At 39.5% G+C, this 22,861-nt stretch overlaps 1 protein-coding gene across 1 annotated transcript; it reads right to left on the reverse strand.

Annotated features, from left to right (window-relative positions):
* Positions 1-866: 866 nt before the first annotated feature.
* WARS1 (tryptophanyl-tRNA synthetase 1) lies at positions 867-21,027 on the reverse strand. The gene is made up of 12 exons (XM_062494664.1): positions 20,993-21,027; positions 20,249-20,271; positions 17,460-17,671; positions 16,203-16,410; positions 11,556-11,664; positions 10,577-10,696; positions 9,790-9,972; positions 9,043-9,143; positions 7,740-7,852; positions 6,543-6,716; positions 3,204-3,344; positions 867-1,416 (listed from the first exon to the last, which is right to left on the reverse strand). The coding sequence occupies exons 3-12, from the start codon at positions 17,571-17,573 to the stop codon at positions 1,258-1,260; spliced, it is 1,422 nt and encodes a 473-aa protein (XP_062350648.1). The 5' UTR covers positions 17,574-17,671; positions 20,249-20,271; positions 20,993-21,027; the 3' UTR covers positions 867-1,257.
* Between the last annotated feature and the right edge of the window lie 1,834 nt (positions 21,028-22,861).

Below are 22,861 nucleotides of genomic sequence, written 5' to 3' on the forward strand. Positions count from 1 at the left end.
TTCACTAATATGCTGAAGTCAATGGCATTAGATTAGAAATGTCAGCTCACATAAACTGTAAAGAAAAAGACAAAAGCTAAGCCTTGGTATTTCTACCACAAGTTTGAAACTTGTGCAATTGTCCTAGGTTTGCACTTCTGCCTTTTCCTTGGTTCCTTGAACAAACATAACCAGGTTAACCCACCTGTATTATCTGCATCAAATAAAACCACCTTTGCTAAGACTGTATCTGGGTTAGCAACTTTCTATTCTACACAAGACAGATCTAAGAGTTTGCACTCAGCACTGTTCAGATCAAAACAAATAGCTAATAATTTGATTTTTTCTTCCTTATATCACAGGAAATACACTGAAGTTCTTTTGATGAAAGGAGATAATTAAATATTACATGAGGTATTTTTAACAAAGTATATTTTCTCACTGGAATACATCCTAAAATAAATATCCCTAGTTTAAACCTCCTGGTGCTGTGAAAGAGGACAGTACTAGAAGTATCCCTGTGTCCAGTGTGACTTCAATTTTCACAGCATGATTTAACACCTGTTATTTATATCAGAAACTAGTATTTGCATTTCTATACTATCTTCCACCTGAGAATATCAAGGACCTGACAACTTCTTGATGACCTCTTCCCTCCAGAGGCACTCAGAGGAGGTAAAAAGCTCAAAAAAATAAAGTACAGTGAGATTTCTGCAACTTGCCCAATGTCAAAGAGGAAGGTGATACCAAGACAAGTCTGATATTCTTTCTCCAGCGTTCAACTCACAGATGTCCACTCTTTCTGTAGTGATTTTACTTCGTAACACTGACTACTTTTTTGGGTGCAGCATGTTCTCAGGAGCCCAAAACAATACAGTCTAGTAAACCAATGTACATAGTACAAAAGAAAATGGAGCTACTATTTATTGCTTTGAGACATGACCTCGTATCAACATATTTAAAACAATTTCCAAGTTAGCCTTTATCATCAAATGGAAATTTTATTTATATTTTCAACATGAAATACGTTAAAATACAGTGCTGGGCTGACATACATGCTTTTCTGCAAGACTGACCAATTCTGTCTTGCATACTTAGATTTTAAATAGATACAAGTCCTTTTTAAAACTTTCTGTACTTTGCTGTTCATGATAATTTACTCATTATTTATAAAACACCGATTATAGGCTGTATATAACTGGGGAGTGATGACATACAACAGAAGACAACAATTACTAGGTTGTGGATTATCAGGTGCTAAGTTACATGTACATTTCTTCAAAATTCAAAAGCCAGCTTCCTTGGAGTCATGAACTGCTTCACAATTTCATCTGTGACCTGCTTCCTTCTTTCTTGATGAGCTGCTACCAAGGGCTGCATTGTTTCAATAAGTACCTTCTTCAGCTCCCCTGTGAGCAATTCCCCACTGCTGTAGGCCTGTCAAGAAAGTGTTGGTCGCTGAACACGGTGCCATTCACAAAAAGACTCAGTGGTCGGTATTTATTTAAAAGACAGATTTGGATGACTTAAAAGTAAGTACTTGCCTTAGAAGATTACCTGGTATCACCCTGAAAATGCAACTTGCAGAGGTGCTTGTTGCCTTTTAAAACATTAAGGCAGCTGGCAGAGTTCATATGTGACAAGTTATTATAAGGACTGAATAAACTACATTTACAAGTTTAACTAGGAAATCCTGTAATTACTTGCAGGAAACTGCAACTTTCCTCCTCAGAATCCCAGTTCAAATAAACAGCCACCCTAAGCCTTTTTTTTTTTTTCAATAACAAGTACAAATTCTCATATTTTTCTCTCATTGCATTTGGGTAAGAGACTAGGTATGATTAAAATATTCTTTTTATAGCAATGACACTCAGAATCTATGTTCACACTGTAGTCATATTCACAGTTGGTAATCCATTCCACTGCTCAATACTGAAATGCTTTAGCTTAGAAGCACAAGCCAACAGTTTATTGGTTCAGCCACATTTAGCAACCGTGGCTGGCACAGTTCAGCTATATTTGAAATTACAATAAACATGATAATCTTACCTTCCCTCATCATCAAGCCATTTGTAAAACCTGTTCAAGGTCTAAATGCTGCTGATGTTCTCTCAGCAAGAGTAAAATACATTAAGAAGAACAAATGGAATTGCAATTTCAGTGGTGTGGTTTGGGGTGTGTATGTTAATTTTGCTTGTTAGTTTGTTATAAAACACCAAGGTTGCTTTTTCTGGAAGCCTCCTCTGGTGTTACACATGAAGCAGCTGCACTGATGCTGCTACAGGGGGTGAGTTCATGTTTTGTACTCATATTCTAAGGCACTACTGCAGTGAGCTGCAAGCTGTGGTCCAGGCTTTGTGCTCTGCAGCAGACTAAGGCTGACACTCTTGCAGTGGTTGGAGATTAATGAAAAATATCTCTTTAAGTCAAATGTACCTCAGGCTTCCATAAGGAATTTACAACAGCACAGACAAGGGTAGCTATCCAACCCTGCTCTTGTGTGGGAAGGAGTAGAGGGCTGGAGAAGAATCTGCAGCTCTTGATTTTCTTGCAGCTGCTCCCAGCAGGAGAAAACTGATAAACCAATGTGACATGGGTGTTATCTACTGCAGCTCCGGCCTTCCAGAGAACACACACCACTTAGTATTGGTGAGGAAAGGAAGGGAAATGGCTTGCTACCAGCCCTGGGGACAGAAGTCTGCCAGACAGGCTCAAAGAAAATGCAACGTATATGAAGCAGTTTTTGCTTGGGGTCAATGAATAAATTCCTCAGAACTATTAGATTTCTTGCGATGATAAGAAAAAACCAAAAACCGGCAAACTTTAGACATGAGCTTCTGCGGTTTTGCAGAATGATTAAGTACTTTACAAAAAGGAACAGGCAGAGTGTATTATACAATTAAAACAACTCTAATCCCAAGGTAACCTCATTTGAAAAGTAGGGAAGATACTGTCCTACAGTGTTGGAGATTCCTATGAAAACACTAGGGATGTTTTGTTTAAAGATGAGACAGATTGGCCTGTGAGAAAGAACAATGCAAAGAAACAAAAACTGAGGTACTAATCCTGAAACTTGCAAGGGATGGACAGCATGAGAATAGCACCAAAATGACCTTCCTGAAGCAGATTCACAGGAGGACTGAGCTACAGCTCTGTTGAGGGCTGAGGTACAGCTTTGTCCTCACAGCAAGGAATGAATAGCTGTCTGCAGTTTGGTTACTCACCTGCTTCAATTGCTCGAGCCTGTCATCATCCTCCAGGAAGAAAGTCAGGTACATAACAGACACATCAATGTCACAGTTGCCTCCGTACTTCCTGTGCTCTTCAATGGTGTCCCTGCCTCCCGAGAAGGCGTGCTTGTTAATCTGAAACAACACCAGGAGATCATGCTGTATTTCCCACCACCATCAGGACTCCTTCTCTGCAAACAGAGATGTGTCATGATCCTCCAAATTCTTTACTAAGGATTAGCTGAAGAATGAGTGGGACAAGTTAAAGCAGAGCCTCAGGACTGAAAAAAGGAGGTCATTAGAACCCAGCCAGGAAAAATGGCTACACACATACTCCTCAGACTGCATAATCAGAACAAAAATTAAGTGAAAATTAAAAATAATCTACTCAAGACTCAGCCAAAAAAAGTTTTAAGTCACTTTTGCTGAAGCCGTTGGATAGAATTTGTGCTTACAGAAAATGTAGTTCATGTAACAAGAATTAAGATATTTACTTTATCAAGAAATTAATGTTGAAAGAGATGAAGGAGGCATGGAAAATCCTGCAGAAATTGTAGAGATAACCTCATCTCCTCTTTCTGGGGAAAAGGAAAACAAGAGAAAGGAAAGTTAAAGATGACAAAAGTCTGTCTAGTATGCTTAAGATCAGAGCAATGCCCAATTGTTCAGACCAAAAATGGAATATTTGCTGACAGCCTCCCTCTTTTTAAGCATGATTTCCTATAGGCAGATGAACAACACTACTGAACAAACGTAACTGCTAATCCCATTCCCAATAAATTCAGAAGCTGCTGGCCTATTTTGAACAGCTATACATTATGTGGAACTCTCTGAGGATGCTAATCTTCTTACAAATTTAAAGAAAATAAGTTGCTAACTGGAGGAAAAAATATTTCTTAACCATGTGCTGAGCTTTCATTTAGCTCTTGTATCTTTTGAGATACCATAATCAACCTACCAAGAGACACATTTGCATATGAAGTAGGTTTTTTTTAGTTGTGGTATGTAGGAGCTATTACATATTTACAATTTATGAACATTTCTACTATCTGTATAGACTGCCTAGTGCTTTTTTGAATCTCTCCAACCTCCAAGTTACAGATGAGTCTTGTGGCAACGAACTACAATCAGAAATAACACACCAATGAATATTTTAAGGAAATGAACTGCCATGTGCCACATTACATCTATTCTTATATTGTAGGGCAGCCTGAATAGCTGTCTCAGCATCTGTAAAATGAAGTTTTTTCATATCCTTCTGCACTGACCTTCCTCCTTATTAGATTCTGTAAGCCTGTATGAACCTGTATGAAATGCTTTCAATGCCTTTTATCTCTACAGTTTGTGTTGTTCCTCAACAGAGAGGGATTAAATATAATATGCCAGGTGAAAGCACATTTTTGTTGAAACACAAAATGTTTCCTTTCTTAATCTCAAATTCATTTTTTTTGCATATTCTGGCACCTACTCACCTGACTGAGGATTCCAGTGACCTATCCATAGTGATGCACTGAAATTTTTCCCCCTGAATTTCTCTGAACCTCTCAATATGACTATAGACATAAAATCTAAATAACACTTTATAGGAAAGCAAACAAGTAACTGAGTTGTAATTTGCTGATAGGTACAATAAGAATAGTTTATTAAAATGCTGCCACTCATCTCATTGGATTACCCAGAATCCTCTTAGCTATTCCCAATACATAGTAATTTTTATCTTCCATTACCTGTAAGTTTTGAACCTCATTAATAAGCAATGTAACAATAATCTGAAAAATGCTGTAAGCAGTATTTTTTTTGTCCAGTGTAGCATTCTCTTTTTAACCTTCATTCATGACCAGAAGTAATCTTTCCTAATATATGTTTATAATTTATTTGCTAGAACAGTATTTGGTCTTTCACTCAAGCTCTATTTCCACAGACTTGTTTCTGATGGGCTTCAGAAGCTGAAATAAATCTCAGCTTGTCCTCCATTACTCAACACTTTACATCATGTTCAGGATTTTTCTTTATGTCTGTAGCTAGAATTTTTTTTTTTTATTTTTCAAATAGCTTAAAGACAATACAATTAGGATTTACAAACTTGGGTCTCTTTGCAGATCAGAAGTTACTTGCCAGAAAAAGAACATCAAAGAATGTTACCAATATTACCATTAACCAAGTATTCTCTATCCTGAAATTACAGCTTTTTTTTTAAAGCAACTCTGTATCTGTGCAAATAAACTGGAATTATTATAATCCAAACACATGAAGAATTCCAATTGTTCAAAACAGTACTGCTAATCAGTTTCTACAACAGAGAATGAAGTGTTATGAGGTGGCTGTAGAAGACTCTCACCATAGGAGAATTAATCCAAGGCTGCCCAATAGCAACAACACAAACATCTTTTCTTCTTATTTTGACAGTTATTTAACGTCTGGTTTCATGCCTATAAATTCCTTCTCAAGGACTGATTTTCACTTTCTTTACCACAACACAGATGAACTTTTGTCAAATGAAATCACCTGACACCAGATAAGAGCAATCTTCCTTTGAGCTTGGAAACAAACTAGGAGTATACTCAGAAGAAAACACCCCTACTGAGTTGAAATTCAGCATAATGTTTATTTGTAAATTGGAGTGAGCAGATTTCTTTGTGAATTGGCAGCAATAGATTCTCAAGCAGCAGCAAAGTCTGACCTGTGTTGTAACTAACACCATGCAATGTTTGGTGCTCCCAACAAGTGAAAGGCAGTCAAGAGAAAGAGCTGCATATCAGGTTTACATCACGGCCTGTCAGATTTCAAAACTATGGCAACGTAATATTTATTTTAAGAGCACGAGCCTCTACAGCACTTACTCTTACATCACTGCTCTGCAGGTATCAGAAAAACAAACATGCTTTGTACAGCATCCCAGCTAGTATTTGTACTGTCAGACTAGCTGGTAATGTAAAAGATCACATTTGACAGTCTATCTAAATTTGTGCAACTCAGTCAATTCCTGAGGATGCTTTGCCATGAAATGTATGGAAAAACTGATTCACCTGTGTTCACGGAAAACACTAAAAACTGTCACTGTAACCAGAAGCTGTCTGAAGACAGTGCCAGACAGCTGGGGGGGATATCAAAGGAGTGTTAGGTAGGAGCTGTGGGTCAACCTCTGCAGCACTTCCTGATGAAGCTGGAGACTATTTCTACTTATATGGTGCCTGTAGATATGCTTTAGTGGGGGACTTGACAGGGATAGGTTTATGGTTGAACTCTCTGATCTTAAGGGTCTTTCCTGACCCAAATGACTCTATGACCACCACTCCCTTTTGTTGTAAAGCTTCAGGTTTTTCAGGTCCTTACCTTTGTCTTGATTTGTTTGGGTGTATCAGTGAGAAAGATGGAGGAGTTTGGGTCACTAGCACTCATTTTGGTCTGTGCTCCTTGTAGGGCTGGGAAGAAGACTGAGTGGAGTAAGGCTGGTTTAGGCTGTCCAATTCTTGGTGCTACGTCACGGGTCATTCTAAAATAAGGATCCTAAAACAACCATCAATAAAAAGCACAGAATAAAGTTGAAAAATGTGATTTGAAAGCTGATTGATGCTGACTCATTCATGCCATAAGAAATTATGTGAAAAAACCAAAACATTAAATATTCCAGAACCTGCTTTCAATCCAGTTCATTTAGAACACCAACAAATAAAATCCCCTTTTTTCTTTTCCATAGTGCTGTACACTCTGATTCCCTTAAGTAACAGGCATATTTACAAAATTTTACATGAATTCAAATAGCTGCTAAAACTATGCTTAATATGCCTGGAGATGGATGCAGCCTAAGATGAAAGCTTTCTCCAAAAGCATTTTAACAGCCAGCAGAAAACCTGAACTACATCAGCAATCAAGCTGGCAGTGCTGTGCTGATGATGTGACTTAAACCAAAGTGAAATATTACTTCATAATATTGTGGCTGATGAATATAATTACATCATCTTCCAGAGTTTGTCTTTGTGACTAAAATAGTTAAAGATTCAGACAGTGCAGGATGTGATTCCTAGAAACACTACTAAAGTAAAGACCCTATGAATCTCATTTGTATCTGATGTTTTTCCAGCTCTCTCTATAAATCTGAATTGTTAAGGTTTTTCAGCCTTTCTGGCAAACTATTTCAATGCTTCTTTATTCTTACTGAGAAAGGGTTTTTCCCCATGGTTCAACAGAAATCTCTTGTGCTGCAATTGAGCTCATTCCATCTTGTCCAAGTTACCATGGAGATGGCCAAAAGTTTCTTCCTACCCCCATGTCAGTGTGCTTTTGCATAGATGTTACTGTCTTTCCTTTCCTAGATGTCAGCTCAGTGTGAACAGAGTTGAGATCAAGAGAGATCCAAGACTGGATGAACACATGATTGTTGGGTTAAGGCTTCATATTTCCATCTTTTAGGTCTTTAAGTTTCTACCCCAGAAAGGTGCTTGCAGAAATGTTTTACAGATGCCTTAAGACATCACTATGAAGCTTGAATGGTAAAATACAAAGCCAAATTAAGCAATATGATTTTCTTACCTGGTCAATAGCACATGGGATAAGACACTGAATATTCTCCTTGCCATTGAATATCTGTGGAAATGATGAACTGAAGGATGGAGCAGCTTGGATAGCAGGAAAGCTGATCTTACCTAAAAACATGTTTGGAAAAGCTGAGCAATCAATAGAAGCAGTGATAAATAGAGAGAATGTTTTGCAATATGTAAAATGCACAAATGAATAATACAAATACTTAATTGAAGACCAAGCTCTATCTTTAGCAAGCACTGCTGCCTTATCTAGGGAAACGTCTTCATCTTTACCTTCTGCAATGTCAACAAACCTTCAACTGACATAGAAGCTAATGACAAAAGGCAAGCTGTGACCACACTGACTTCAGCAAAAGTTCATCACTGCATACTCTAAGCTTTTCATGTTTTTTCACTTTGTGAGAATAGCTACAGTCATCACATAAGCTTCTTTCTAAGATCTTAAATCACTGCTATATGCGCACCGTACTCATGAAGCATCTCAGATATGCCAAAATAGTTATGTTTCCTTTTTTATATAGGGCTAAATAAAAGCATGCCCAACCTGGAACTGATCAAAATCCTATCAGAACAGACAGCAAGACTTACACACATGTGATGAAGTCATAATTATAATTCTATCTTTTATCAGAGTACTGCTAAAACAAGTGGAATCTGTTCCTTGGTTACAGTGAAGGCTGAAACTGTCACTGGCCTAATTACTGGATAAAGAATGATGACAATACTCAGAAACATCAAGGATTTAATGTCATTTTTACACCGAATCTTTTCTCTTGGCCCTGTGACAGAAACCTGCAATTGTAGTGACGTAAATGGGAGACTTGAGTTACCCAGCACCTTGATAATTAGGCTACTCAGCACTCAACTTTTTTCATATATAAAAATGCCTATGGGTATTAATGCAACTTTTCCTGACAAGGTCCTGAACAAATTTGGCATAGAAATTTTTAGGAGGTAAGACTGCCTATAGCTCCAATCACTGTAACAAAAGAATAAAAAAGAAAATAAAAGAAATAGTTGCTCTCTGTTTTTGGACCCTTCAACATTTGTATTTTGTACTCTACTCTTACTAAAGTCAAAAAAGTAGATGCTATGCTAGAAATTTCATTGTAAAGTGTATTCTATTCTGAAGGAACAACAGTAACATCAGAATCTGCCTGGAAACATAATCCTCCTGCTTTTTCTGTCTGTTTCATGAGTGGCAGTCACTAATCACTTTAAACTATTACTTAAAATAGCTCAATTGAAAGTGAAAGCAAGCACTGTTTCTTGTAAGTAGTACAATTTCCTACCAATGCAATCACTGTCTGTAAAGCCAAAGATTCCTTTCACTTGGTTAAATGTGACATGCTTCTGAACTTTGACAATGTTTTTGTAGAATCCAGCACTTGTCCTGTGGAAAAAGAAAGTGGAAAAATAAAATGAGGAGGAGAGTGTATGTACAAACTTGGACTGCAAAAGCTGAGAACATAAAAAAAACCCTGCAGGATTAAATCTCACAGTTTCAGACTTTATGCGGCCCACTGAGATGATGATTAGAGAATCATTTACGAACAGGAATGTTATGCCTTTGAGGTTTAATTTATTCATCCCTTCCCCCAGAAATTACTACAAAGATTCTCCTTTAAACTTCACCCAATGCTGTATTATTAAAATAACTGACCACAGTAAGTTGCTGCAATGCCTTCTGTTAAAGCCAATAAAGTGTAAACACATCTGAGAGATTTTGATACCATCTTAAGCAAATCGATCTGGAAGTTTCTTGGTAGTTTGAGTATTCTTACACTTTAGCTGGTTTAATATATTTTTCATAATTTACACATTGCACACACAAGTACTGTTCATATGTTATACAGGAGAATGACAATAACACATATAAAATGTTGGACAGTAGAAAAACTAGTATGTTTCTATTTCAAGTGTTATAAAACTTGTCCTGAAGCTTTCAAATTTAGACACACTTATTAAAACACTGCTGGTGGTCAGAGAGAAAACAGACGCTTTTTTCATTACAATGCTCTAAAGAAATTTATACTTACCCTAAATAATCTAAATCCGAAAATATAAAGGTTTTATTGACGTCAAAACCACACGCAATGATGTCTTTTGCATTTTCTCTAGCATATTCATATGCCTTCTCAATTGTCATGTCTTTCCAAAGGTATTTCTCATCATCAGTTAACTGTATTACCAAGGGAACATCAAATACTTCTTGCAGCCACCTAATAGGAACAGAAATGTTTTAGCCCAAATTAAGTTAAAATGAAGATGTAAATCATGCAGCTAAAATATTTTTTTATATTTAATCAAAAGTATATGGAGCATATATATGCTCCTTATACAGTGGATAACTGCATATAGAGTTGTATTTATGTGAAGAGATTAAATGTTTTATACAGATGATAATGAGAACTTATCTGGAAAAAGACTTACTGTTTTCTGTACACATGACAGAGGTCACCAGTTGCAAAGGAACCAGAATTCAAAGAGGTTTTACCTTTCTGAGCCCAATGTCTCTGTGTCCTGCTGCTGCAGGCACCACTTTACAGAGTAATGTTACTGAGTCTTGTAAGGAACTGGTTTTTAGGAACAACAGAAATTCTAAGGAGTGCCACAGGGCTGAGGGGGTAAGGAAGAAGGCTTTATGGTGATGCAGGGACTGTGATAATTTCAGTGAAAAGGTAAGACTGAATTAAGTTCATTAATATTCACTTCACATAATCAGAAGTACTTGCAAAGTAACATTTGGGCAGTTTCACAAGTCATGTTCAATGTTTCTTTTGAAAAAAATGCATTGATTTAATACAACTGGCAGAAATAGCTTACTTTGTGAACATAAATGGGATAAGATGACCAACGTGCATTGCCTGAGAGGATGGGCCTCTGCCTGTATAAAGGTAAAAGGGCTTCTTATTTTCATAAGCATCAAGTACTTGGTCCATATCTCTAGAGAAAAAAAAACCGAGAGAAAACGACATACAATTATTTAGTAAGAAATATCCACAGTAAAAAGCCTTTATTCAAAATCTGAGTGGTTTTGAACCCAAAAGTACTTATATATAAATTTTAGTATGTTAAGTGTCCTAGAAATAAAAAAAAGTTCTTGTTTACTCATTTATAAATTCAAGAAAAGCATAGTCTCCTTCAGTCTCCATGGGGAAAACAAAATCTCAAAGAAAAATGAAATAAAATGTGAAAATTTAATGTAAAAACTGCGCAACTTTTAAAGTTACTTCATTGGCTAATAATCTCTAGGGACTAGCAGAACAGCCAGGGCCCATTTCTCAAACAGGTTCAGCCAAGCAGCTTAGCTGACCTCTGGTGGATGTCATACCCTCAGTCATGCTCAGGCCCTTCTGTGAAACCTGCTGGTGCCACAGCCCAAAAGCCCCTGTGTGCTATCACTTATACAGTGAAGGTCACTGGCAGGATCATGCTTAATATTATTCCCTGAGCCTTTTCTGTCCCACAAAGAGATGCCTGGGAGCCCTGCTGAAATCACCAGTGGCACTGGGAGTTCTCTGCCAAGACACTACCTCTGGCTGCTGACACAAGAGTCAAAATGAGCCTGTACTCTGGGCACATTGCTTCAGTTTGGGATTTTTGAGGACCTATCAGAAACCCAGGCAATCCAGAGTTTCAAGTGTTGCCAGGGGAAATCTGCAACAGTTGCTAATTTCAAATGGCACAGCTGGTTTGCCTTGGTATAAAAGCACATGGTTTTTGCCAGTTACAGGCTTCTCCCAATAATTCTCACAGGTAGTCTGCCCAACAGGACTTTTTGAATTTTAATAAAAGAACTCACCTGTGGGAAAAAAAGATTCCTCTACGTAGAAAGTGGTGAGGTTTTTGCCCAATAGCTCTTTCTATTCGATTAATCAGATCTGTGTCAATTTTACTGCTGCCAAACCGAACTATAATCATAAAATGTTAAAAAAAAATAAAATAAGTACAGCATAGCTACAACCAGATCTTGGAATACCAAGAACATACCAATGCAGGCTAGATTAAAAAAGACACCTTCAAGTCAAAAAGTCAAAGTCAATTTTCCTGATTCTTGCCTGAAGACCCAGCAGTCACCTCAGTATTGTCTCTACGCTAGGAGGCTCAGCTCACTCACAACATGCAGTATTTCTCCATCCCCAAATTACTATAACTGCAGCCTCCTTACAGCAGAAGCACTGATATTCCAAGCAAAAAAACATGCTAAAGAGACACATTCAGATCACCAATTTGACCTAAGCCATATGATAAAAATGCCTATGAGGCTCTGAATGTTTTTCTCTTAATGCCTAAATTTTCTGCTGTCAGATATCTTCTTTCACTTTCACTCAAACAACATCACCAACCCCAAATACTCTTCTGCAAATGTAATTCTTCTTTATCATGTATATTCTACATATTAAAGTGATTACAGACAGTGCTCCCCTCAAGAGGCTTGAAAAGGAAATGCATAATGCTCTTCATGGCAATCACTAAGACTTAACTTGGTGGTATAGGAAAGGTTGTGATAGAGTAAAATAGCAGTATTTTCTCTGTTCCCAGTAATTCTGGGATCCTAATAATCAGGCGGCCAATGCTCTATGATCTAAACTTGTTTGAAAAAATCTATGTATGAATCTACTGCTTGCTACTATTCTGTTCTATTCAACGTTAGAACTATTCAACATTGCCCTAATAAAATGCAAAATACATCAAAATGGCAAATTATAATCTGAATGAATGCTAAAAAGAGATCAAATGAGCATGAAAATGATTCAGCACATCAACAGCAACTGGTAAGAGGCTAATCTGACAGAAACAGAAAACATGAAAATACCCTGGGACTAGTTACTCTAGAAATATTAGTGTATTGTCATTGAAAACGATTAGAAAAGCTCTCTGGGGTATAGAATGCTCCACTGGAAATGCCTAAATATCTTTATTAAGTATTCACAGGCTGCACAACTCCCTTTTCTTTGCCCATGTTCACCTTTTCTAAAAAAAAAAAAAAAAATAAAATCCTTTTTCCCTACCTATTTCCTCCTATTTGAATGTTCAGAACATCTTAGGCTCTCTGCTCACAAGGAATCTGCCTGTCTGAACAGCTTCTGACAAAGACACAGTCTCCGCTCCTAAACAAGCTTTAAAAAATTACTAGTGTGCTTTTCATCTCTGGTGTTCTAGCTTTTACCAAAATACAGCTTTCAACTCACTGTGCAGGAGTCCTGAGAACTGCCATTTTCAAAATCACATTTGCGTTTGCTGAAAATTCATTGTGTACTTTTTCCTCTTTGCCATTGCCCTGTTATAACATGGAAAAATGTATACCCTAGTATTTGTTTTGCAGTAACTCTGGTGACCAGCCAGTCTGGATGATCTCTGAACAGTCATGACAACTAGGAGAGGCTCCTGGAGGCTGGAAGAAAGCAAATGCCTACCTTAAAGAAGGGCTAGAAGCAGGAATTGTGGAATTGAGGTAGACAGGCCAGTCCACCTCACAACAATCTGTGGGCATGTGCTGAAGGAAATAATCCTGGAAATAATTTCCAAACATCAAAGACATGAAGGTGACTGGTAGCAGTCTGCAAGGATTTATGAATGGAAAATCGTTGTCAGGCCAATTTAATAGTCCTGTGATGCTATAACTATAGCTGTGGCGGGAACAGTGAATGTTGTTTACCTCAGCTTTAGTAAGGCTTTTCCCAGATCATTCTCAGAGATAACTGATGAAGTCTGGATTAGGCAAGTGGACAGCAAGGGGAACTGAAAACTAGCTGAACTGCCAAGCTCAAAAGGTTGTGAGCAGCAAGCACAAAGTCCAGCTGGATCCTAGAGCCTAGTCTCAGCAAGTGTGCAGGTGAAATAATCCTGGGACAGGTGGCTGATACAACAGATTGCTGAGGTGCTATTGAGAGGGACCTAAGCAGGCTGGAAAAACTGATGAGAATTCCATGAAATTCAAAAGGGAACACAAAGTCCTGAATCTGGGGAGGGATAACTGTACATGGGGGCCAACTGTCTGGAAAGCAGAACGACCTCAGGGTCCCAAGGTTCTTCCAGACAAGGAATTGAATATACCTTGTAATGACTTTTGTGGGTTGGATGGTCTAAGGCCTTGTGGGCTGCATCAGGAACAGTGCTGCCAGAAGGTCAGGGAAGGTGATCCTTTCCCTGTATTAAGCACTGAGGAGACACATCTGGAGCACTGGTTCTGGGCTCTGGCATAAGAAGGACATGGATATAATAAAGTGAATGCAGCAAAACGCCACGAAGATGAAGGACTCAGAGAACCTGTCATACAAGGAAGAGTTTGAGACAGCTGGGATTGCTGAGCTTGAAGAAGAGAAGGCTCAGGAGGGACCTTATCAATGTGTATAAATATGTGATAAGGGGAAGTGGGGAGGAATTAAAAACAAGACGGCACCAAACTTTTCTCAGTGATGCCCAGTGAAAGGACAAGGGGCAAATGGTATAACTTAGAAGAAAGAGGAAATTCCATTTAAACATAAAAAACCCCTTCATACTGTGCACATGGTCAAATACTGGAACATCTTGCCCAGCGAGATCATGGGATCTCCACCCTTGGAGATTAAAAAATCCTAATGGACAAGCAACCTGCTCTAGCTGACTCTGCTTTGGGGAGAGGGGCTGACTAGATGGTCTGAGAAACTGCCCACCAACTTCAACCATTTGCTATCACTTGCAATATTCAGCTTACTGAATTATCAGCATGGACAGCATAAAAAGCTGTTTCTCCCTCATTCCTCTGCTCATGCTCAAACAAACAGATTTTTAGGGATGTTCGTATCTAGTACTTAGGTGACAGAACCCTTCTTCCCAGAATATCTTCTGTTTTGTTGTGCTACCATACACTCAAGTGCATATCTAGGACAGCCATTTGAGAAGATGATCTATTTCAATTCAAACACTGATTTAATTTCTTCTGTGCTTGATTAAACATAAGCACAGAGTGGCAACTTTCTCAGGTACCACTAGTAACAGATTATATATGGCACAAAATTTTTCCTTAGGGTAGGAGCTATCCAATGTAACAAGTTCTTGGACAATACCTTTTATTGTTAATTTTTAAAAGGGAAGGAAAAGAAGGAAGCTTATCAATAACAACCAGCAACTGCTTCCATCCTGAAGTGGCTAGGCTAGCACTCTCTGAAAAATTTCCAACACAGCACTTAGAACAAGCAAAATGACTCATTTATCAAATTCACTAATCTGAAAGCAGTGTAAATAAGTAAAAACCCTTTAGGCTAACCTACACTCTATGGAAGATAAAAGGTCTTATGTACACAGTTACTGGAAAAAAAGGGCAGGAACTGATTTACAGTAAGTTGTTTTTAGGAAGATCCTAAGATTGTGCCAACACAATTGTGCAATTCTTCCTCTTCTAAAATGCTCAGAACCCCTTCCTCCAAGAAAAAATCCCCAAATCTGTAACTCTTATGCAAGTAACAAAATTATGAGAGATCTTGTCCATTTCCAGATTCTAATAAATATATCTTTTTCCTTCTCTTGAATTGACCTATATTTTACTCTGCACACTTCTCCCTTTCCAACTTTCTCCTATTACTTCCTGCATACTCAGCCAATGTGTGCATACATGTGACACAATCTTTCAGTAGCATCACAAATAATGCTGACACAAGCAACTGTCCCAAAAGCAAGTATGATTACTGCCACATAAGGGTGTATGTTCTTTTGTGTGAAAAAACTACTAAGCAGACCTCAGCAATGTACAGCTGAGGTACGAAACATGAATTGAAAATTGACAATAATGAAAAAACAAAAAGGACAAATAGAGAAATTAATGACTAGCTCTCTCACATGTTTCTATGCTAGACTCAAGCCATTAAAATACCAAACTTAAACTACAAAACCTTCCAAGTTTTGTAACAACCCCATCTGAAACATTTTCCATTACACTGCATGTTTTTGAATGAACTGCAACTCCTTCATTCCATCCAGCACCTGGCTGCCTGCAAGTATGCTTTCTGAAGAAGTCATTAGACTTAAGAGATTTCTGCACTAGTTTTGGATCATTCCTGACCTCCCTAATGTATAAGCAATGTGAGAAGTGGGTAGGAAGAATTCTTCAGCCTGGCCAAAATGCTCTTCTGCATTCCAGCCACTGAAGATGCAGATAATCAGTCACAGTGTCTTCATGAGTGTAATTTCTAATAACAGTCCTTACACCAACAACCAAACTACATTAAAACTTGGATTTTGAACTTATGAGTTTTTTGCAAAGTATTTTCATCTTTTATAGCAAATCTCCACCTGGGACATTTTTGTCTCTTACAGCAAATTCTTTAGACATGGAAATGCTAAGATTAGACATAAATTAAATGTTACCTATGATGTTTTAATCTGGATTTGTTATGATGCCTTGCTGTTTCTGTGGTCATTAGGATCACTTAACATAAATTCCTAAGTAGCAGTGAAGGAAGAGTTATACCTATGAGCTTGTCATAATCCACGCCTTTAGCATTTGATGTCTGCACATTCCAGGGATCCACTAAATCCTCATCCTCTTCTTTAGTCGTACCATTGTTTATTAATACAAGATCTTTTGGAGGCAAGCCTGCCTGATAATCTTGTCCTGTTGTTGTTTTATATGACAGTTTTAATGACAAGAGCATCCTCACTGCTGCATCAATTTCATCCTGAATAAAGGAAAAAACCCAAACAACTGTTTGCCTTAGCATACTTAAAATAAACAATTACATTAATGTCCCAACCTTTCAAAATCCCACATCCATGCTTTGACCTGAATTGCATTATTAATAAATTCTAAACTTCTGTTCAATTTAAATGTTTTCAGCATCAGTGTCACATGTAGGAGAAAAGCAAATAGTTAATCATTGGAATATAAATTATCACCATTGCCAGGATATTTAAAGCACCTCTGTCTTGCTTTACAATTTCTGCCTAGGAGAAAATGCTTGCTTCCTTTTCAGAAGTAGAACAAGCTTAGCACTTTTACGATAAATTTCCAAGGTATATACATAAAATAGAAATTATTATCTAACTTACGTTACAGTGCTTTTAGTGGCTCACCTTAAAATAATTTATTCATTACAATTCATTGACAGACTTGAAGACAAACTACAACAAGAAGTTATGGCTATGACATTTCTAATACAAAGCTCATGCAAGCAATACTTAGAACAATACTTTATTTGATTCCCAGTTTTCAAGGCTTACTCCCACAGGCAATACATTAAGAGAGCCCACATTAAAACTGAGCTTTCTTTGCCAAAATAGTGATGACACAACAAGGCACCTGAAATAAATGGCAACTTACTGTATTATTTAAGGAAGATTAAGAAGGGACTGTCCGAACAGTTACAGGAAGACATACTTGATAATGTCTACAAAAATGCCTGGAGAAAAAGGTGTTCATGAACCATCTAAAACCAGGGAAGAATGCAAGTGACATACATTTACTTGAGAAATAAATGCCTTGGATCCTGTCACATGGTATGGCAACTGGATGAAGCAGACTTTAAGCCTAGGACTCTGTTCTTACTTCAAGAGTGAAAATTTCGGTCTTGCCAGTGACTACCTTATTCCATGGTATGCCACAGTTCACAAAATGGACATAAATAGTTTTTAACATGAGTTTTTCTCATCACAATGCAAAACAGACCTTAGAACAATAAAATTCTTCAGCACTCAAAGAGAATGGGTCCAAAATATGAAATGCAAATACCTTTGGTGCTTTTCCTGCTTTCAGTGCTCTGACTTTCTCTCCTTGTTCAGTCACTCTTTCAAACAGCTGAAGTGGACTCAGAGACTTCAAATCACAGTTCGGGCTGCCGGCCATTTTGCCAGACTGCACAAAGATCCAAGGCACAACTCAACTGAATTTATCCTCTTCCAACTCTTTGGCTTGGAGATTCAAAACAGCAGAAACAAAGAGAACTGTAAGGCAAAAAGTAGTAAGTTTTACTCTTCAGTGTAAGTCTTCAAGATCAGGTGAACAGAATACGAAAATAAAAACTATATTGATCCCTACCATGTTCTATTCATATCAAATTGATAAATTTGGAGACAGTGAGCTTCAGTTTCACACAAAAATGGAGACTGACAAGAGTAACAGGTAAGTTTAGACATCACTGTTCTTGTTGTCTGTCTATGTAATTAACACTAGGACACCTTTTCAAAGTCAAATTCCTGGCAAAATGAAAATAATTAAATACATGTATATATGGTTCAGAGCATCTCAGAACAACTGGTAGAGCCTATGTGATTCTTGATTAGTTAATGTTCTTGCACTGATACCCTGTCCACTTCTGGATGATGAGACTTTCGTAACCACAATACAGAATTTTGTATCAGCCTATGTCATAGAGTACTTCAGCCCAAAGAAAGATACACAGGAGCAAAGCTTAGTAATGTCCTTTATGGCTTTCCTCCAGAGGTTATAAATCACAGTGATGATTGGTGAGAAATGCTGCTTTCCAAAGAATCCTTGGGTCAGCAATAGGGTGTAAATTTGCCTGTGTTTCTCAGAACTGTGCAGGAAAAATAATAGGAGATGGTTTAAGATGAGGAGATGGCTGAGACTAAGAACACAGCAGTCTGCCTAAGTGCTCTGTCATGCTGTGCCCATACCCACCAAGTGGGAAGTTCTGTGCCCATGTAAAAAACTACTGACTTGCAAAGGTCTTGTCTCTCTGGAGAGACCCCCTAGCAAATTACTGATCCATTGCTGTGCATGCAGCAAGGATTGACTGAGTGTTAGTGAAAATGCATGTTCCTTTGGCTCCCTTTTCCTAGAATTAAAACAAACAAAAAATCCAAACAAAGCAAAACCTCCAGAAGCATATAATAGTCGTATCAGCTGTTCAGCAGTGTTTCAAAGCCTTCCTCCCACAAAATAATCAATCTAATCATAACCTTGGTTATATGTACACGGTGTTTATTTAAACTGCTACTGTAAAAAGCCTTCACCTGCCTAGCAAACTTTGAAGGTCGATTTGGTAACGAGTGGTTACCGAAACATACCTATCATTAAGGCTCTGTTTGTCAGTCAGCTGCAATATTCCCATATTTCAGCTTCAGCTGAGTACCCTGAGAAAACTGAGAAGTGGATACATCTACTTGTTAATGTTATTTTCTTTTACTCTACTTGGATACTTTACTTACTTGGATTACCATACTTAGATTACATAAATGCTACTTAAGTTTTTAACCTAATTTGAACCCTACAAACTTGGCTTTTTGAAGTTTGACAGTGTGATTTAAAAAAAATAATTCGAAGCAGATCGAATAATTTTTGATGCATTCCTACAATTTAATTACAATTTTTATTTCGATATTGCCTTCCTCTTCTACATGGGCAGAGAATATTTTAAGTGTTAAAGGAAGTATAGAATAAATGCACATTAGAAAATGTTTATGAAGATTAACACACCCTTTCTGCCATTTATATTTACTGGTTTCAAATTTCACAAAATAATAAAGACATAAATAAGAATTTTCTTTGGTGTAGAACAACATGTGACTTTTTGTTTTAACTTAATTCCTTACAGTACAGCCTTACTGATGGATTGCCTCCATTCAGAAAGCCTGAAATGACAGCTAACACTTGGCACACATACTGGAAAGTAGCAAACCAGGCTCCTCAAAATGTCTGGAATATTATGGATTTGAGCTGAAAAGAGAATCTCAAATGAAGGTACATCTTCATTATGAAGTAACAAAAGTAATCTAGGTGGTACAACAAGGATATTGTGACTATGAGGATATTGTGACTATAAAATGCAAAACGTATGGACTGCTACATAAAGGTTATCTTTATTTACCTCAGTACTGCCCCTATTTGTTAGTGGAATTCAAGCCAGGAATTAAGTAATGTGTAACAGAGGTCTTTACCTTTCGAAGTTCATTAATGCAATTGTGACCCATAAAAAAGAAATGACTGGATATTCTAGTATTTATCAGGATTTTCTTTCTTGCTTCTTCTGAATATTATAAAAAATTAATAGTCCCAGACAGATTACATATCATAGGCAAGCAGATCTGAAGGAAAAAAAATGATGCATGGGAATTGGAGAATGAACTATTAGGATATTTAGGACCAGAGTCTAGCATGACCCAGTGTGAACTTGAAAGCCAAGATGTGTGTGCTTTTTCTACGTAAGAAATGCAGGTAACTTATAATGGGTACTGCTCCTGTGTCCATTTCAAAATATTAAACTGTTATGCGACAAAGCTCAAAAATAATTCTTGGCAAATCTATCAGAAAATTACTGCATTTCCTCCCCTTTCCACCTGGCTGACCATAACAGATCTATGATCATTTTCATTGTCTGCAGTCTGATTTGGTAAGTTAAGAGACCTGAGAATTCAAATACAGGGTTTCATATTAAGTTAAGAAGACAAACATTGCATGAAAGTACATATTGACTTCCAGAGACAACAGTAATACAACAGTCCAGAACAAGCTTTCATGAGCAAATGAAAGAATGTGAGACTAAGTGTAAAAGCACTTACATTCCTGAACACTGTTCTTCCTCCTGTAAAAAAGAAAAAATCAAAACAAAAAGAGAGAAGTAAAATTAAAGTAGGTAGCATCCACACAGGTATCATGTGAAACAGGCCTTGAGAGGCACTCCACCACAGGCTGCACTTTATAGCAGACCTATCTTCACAGTCATGGTATGTACCAATTTACACACGAAATAACAATGAAAGAGTGCAAGACGATTCCTCGAGACGACAGATAACGTGACCATTCAAAGACTGAGGAGTCACCGGAAGAAAGCCCCACACGAATCTTTGCTATACTGCAGTGGTATAAGAGCAAAGCTCCTGTTGTGCACAAAATTACCAAACACGCCAATGTTCCCTAACCCTGGCGTCCTGCAGCATTCCCTGCCACGCCCTGCCCGGGCACAGCCAAGCCACTCGCCAGCTCTGCCCTTCTGCGGTGGACGCATTTTCCAGTGACCTGGACACCCGCCCTGCCGTTCGCAGGGAAAAGGGCATTTTCACTTGACTTTCTGGCGTGGTAGCCCTGCAGGGAATGGAGGAAAAGCTCTCAAGTGCATCACACATCTCCAGGGGAAGAAGAAAACGTGCCCGGCAGAGACCCTCCACACCCGGGTCACATGGGCGGCAGTGACCACCCAGTCAGCCCCTCTCCCGCCCGCCGGGGTCTCTCCGCGAGTGCCCGTGCCCGTGCCCGTGCCCGTGCCCATCCCCGTGTCCGTGCGGGCCCACCCCGCCGCTCCTCACCCGCCGCTCCTCTGTCACCACCATTGCATCACCCCAGCCGGCACGGCCGGCGCGGCTCCCGGCTGGGAAACACAACCTCCCGGAACCATTGCCTCACACAATCCTCCCTCCTGTTCCGGTCACCAGCCCAAGGGAGCACTCTCCATTCCGCTCGCAGCGACGGAAGAGAAGCTTCCGCCCGCTCAAGAAGCCTCGATCTGACCCCTGCCCTTTCCAGCCGCGGCCCCAGCCCGGGGGCTACGACATGCGGAACTGTGGGATGGGGTGCCTTGCTTTCACCCGGCGCGGTTTTAGAAGCGGCGCGGCGGCCGGCAGGTGAGTTCCGGGCGCGCTGCCGGGAGCGCAGGTACCATGGGGATGGGAACGGGAACGGGAATGGAAATCCGAACGGGAATCGGAACCGCAACGGTGCCGGGTGCCGTTGTCCCGGCAGTACGGGTGGGCTCGGCGCCCGGGGCTCTGGGGAGAGGTAGCAGCTCTGCGGGAGAGGGGAAGGAGCCGGCCTCAGTTGCCGGGCCCCTCCCGGGACCAGCTCCCTCCTGTGGGGTTACTCCGGGGGGACTGGAGAGGACCGGGTGTTTGCAGAATCCTTAGGGCTGAAGAGCGCTCTGGAGGTTATCCCGGCCAGCCGCCTGCCCAGGCAGGGTCACCCGGAGCAGGTTACACAGTAACGCATCCGGGTGGGGTCTGAATGTCTCCAGCCAGGAAGAATCCATGCCTTCACTGAGCAGCCCGCCCCAGTGCTCTGCCACCCTCCGTGGAAAGAAGTGCTTCCTCGCCTTGAGGTGGAACTTCCTGTGTTTTAGTTTATGGCCACTGCCCCTCGTCCTGTCGCTGGGCACCACCGAAAAGAGCCTGGCAGCATCCTCTGGGCACCCGCCTTTGGGGCATTTGTATGAATAGATGAGATCCCCTCAATCCTCTCCAGACTAAACACGTCTCCTACAGCCTCTCATAAAAGACATGCTCCAGACCCCTCATCATCTCTGTGGCCTCCACTGAACCCTCTCCAGTAGCTTGTTCTTTCCCCCTCGGGGCTGTGGGGCGTTAGGAGCGAGGAAGCGCCCCGGGGAGGGCCGTGCCTCCCGTCTGAGCGCCCGGGCGTGGCGCGGAGCCCCGCCGTGAGCGACCTGCGGTGCTCAGTCCCTTAGCACACCCCTGCTGGCATCCGCGGGCTCTGTGCCCTTAGCTGGACACTCTTCTTCAATGCCTTCAGATAAATCAGTCTTGTGGAAGCCGGGGAAAACCCAAATGCTGTAAACTTCTCTTTTAGTTCAGTACCTTACACGTCACAGTTTAGCTACAGGATGTTTCCTGTACATCAAGTAAAGGAATCCAATACAATCAAGTACATTGTAGTTCCTCCCTGACCCCCCATTTTTCTTTAGTTAGGGCAGTTTCTTTGGGTGGTGTTTCTTGAAAAGCAAAAGTTGATGGGAAGTCTTTAGATGAGAGAGATTCTTTGTTTTTACCAAAATACTGACATTTATGGGTGATGTGTGTGGTGGGATGGATTTATTCTGACCAAATGTAATGGAACATTTTCTTTTCAGTATCTCATGGGAAACATTTTTAACCTTCTGTTTGTAAGGCACTATCTTGCACTTCTGAATCTCAGCTTGGGGTTTTTTTTATTAAACTAAAGTAACTTTTTAGGTCTAATAACCCAATCCACTTGTGTATCCTAGTTTATAGCTTTTAGCCAGAGGTCAGCTTCTTACTTTATTTGTTCTTTGGACATGATGCATTTGGCTGGGAAATGTATTTAGCACTGGGACACAAACAGTAACCACTTGATACAATTACTGAAGTCCTTCAAAGCTCCTATTTATTTGATGTTTCAATTTATCGCTAGGAACTTAAATTTAC

This window comes from Cinclus cinclus, chromosome 6, assembly GCF_963662255.1.
Source record: "Cinclus cinclus chromosome 6, bCinCin1.1, whole genome shotgun sequence".
Lineage (NCBI taxonomy): Eukaryota > Metazoa > Chordata > Aves > Passeriformes > Cinclidae > Cinclus > Cinclus cinclus.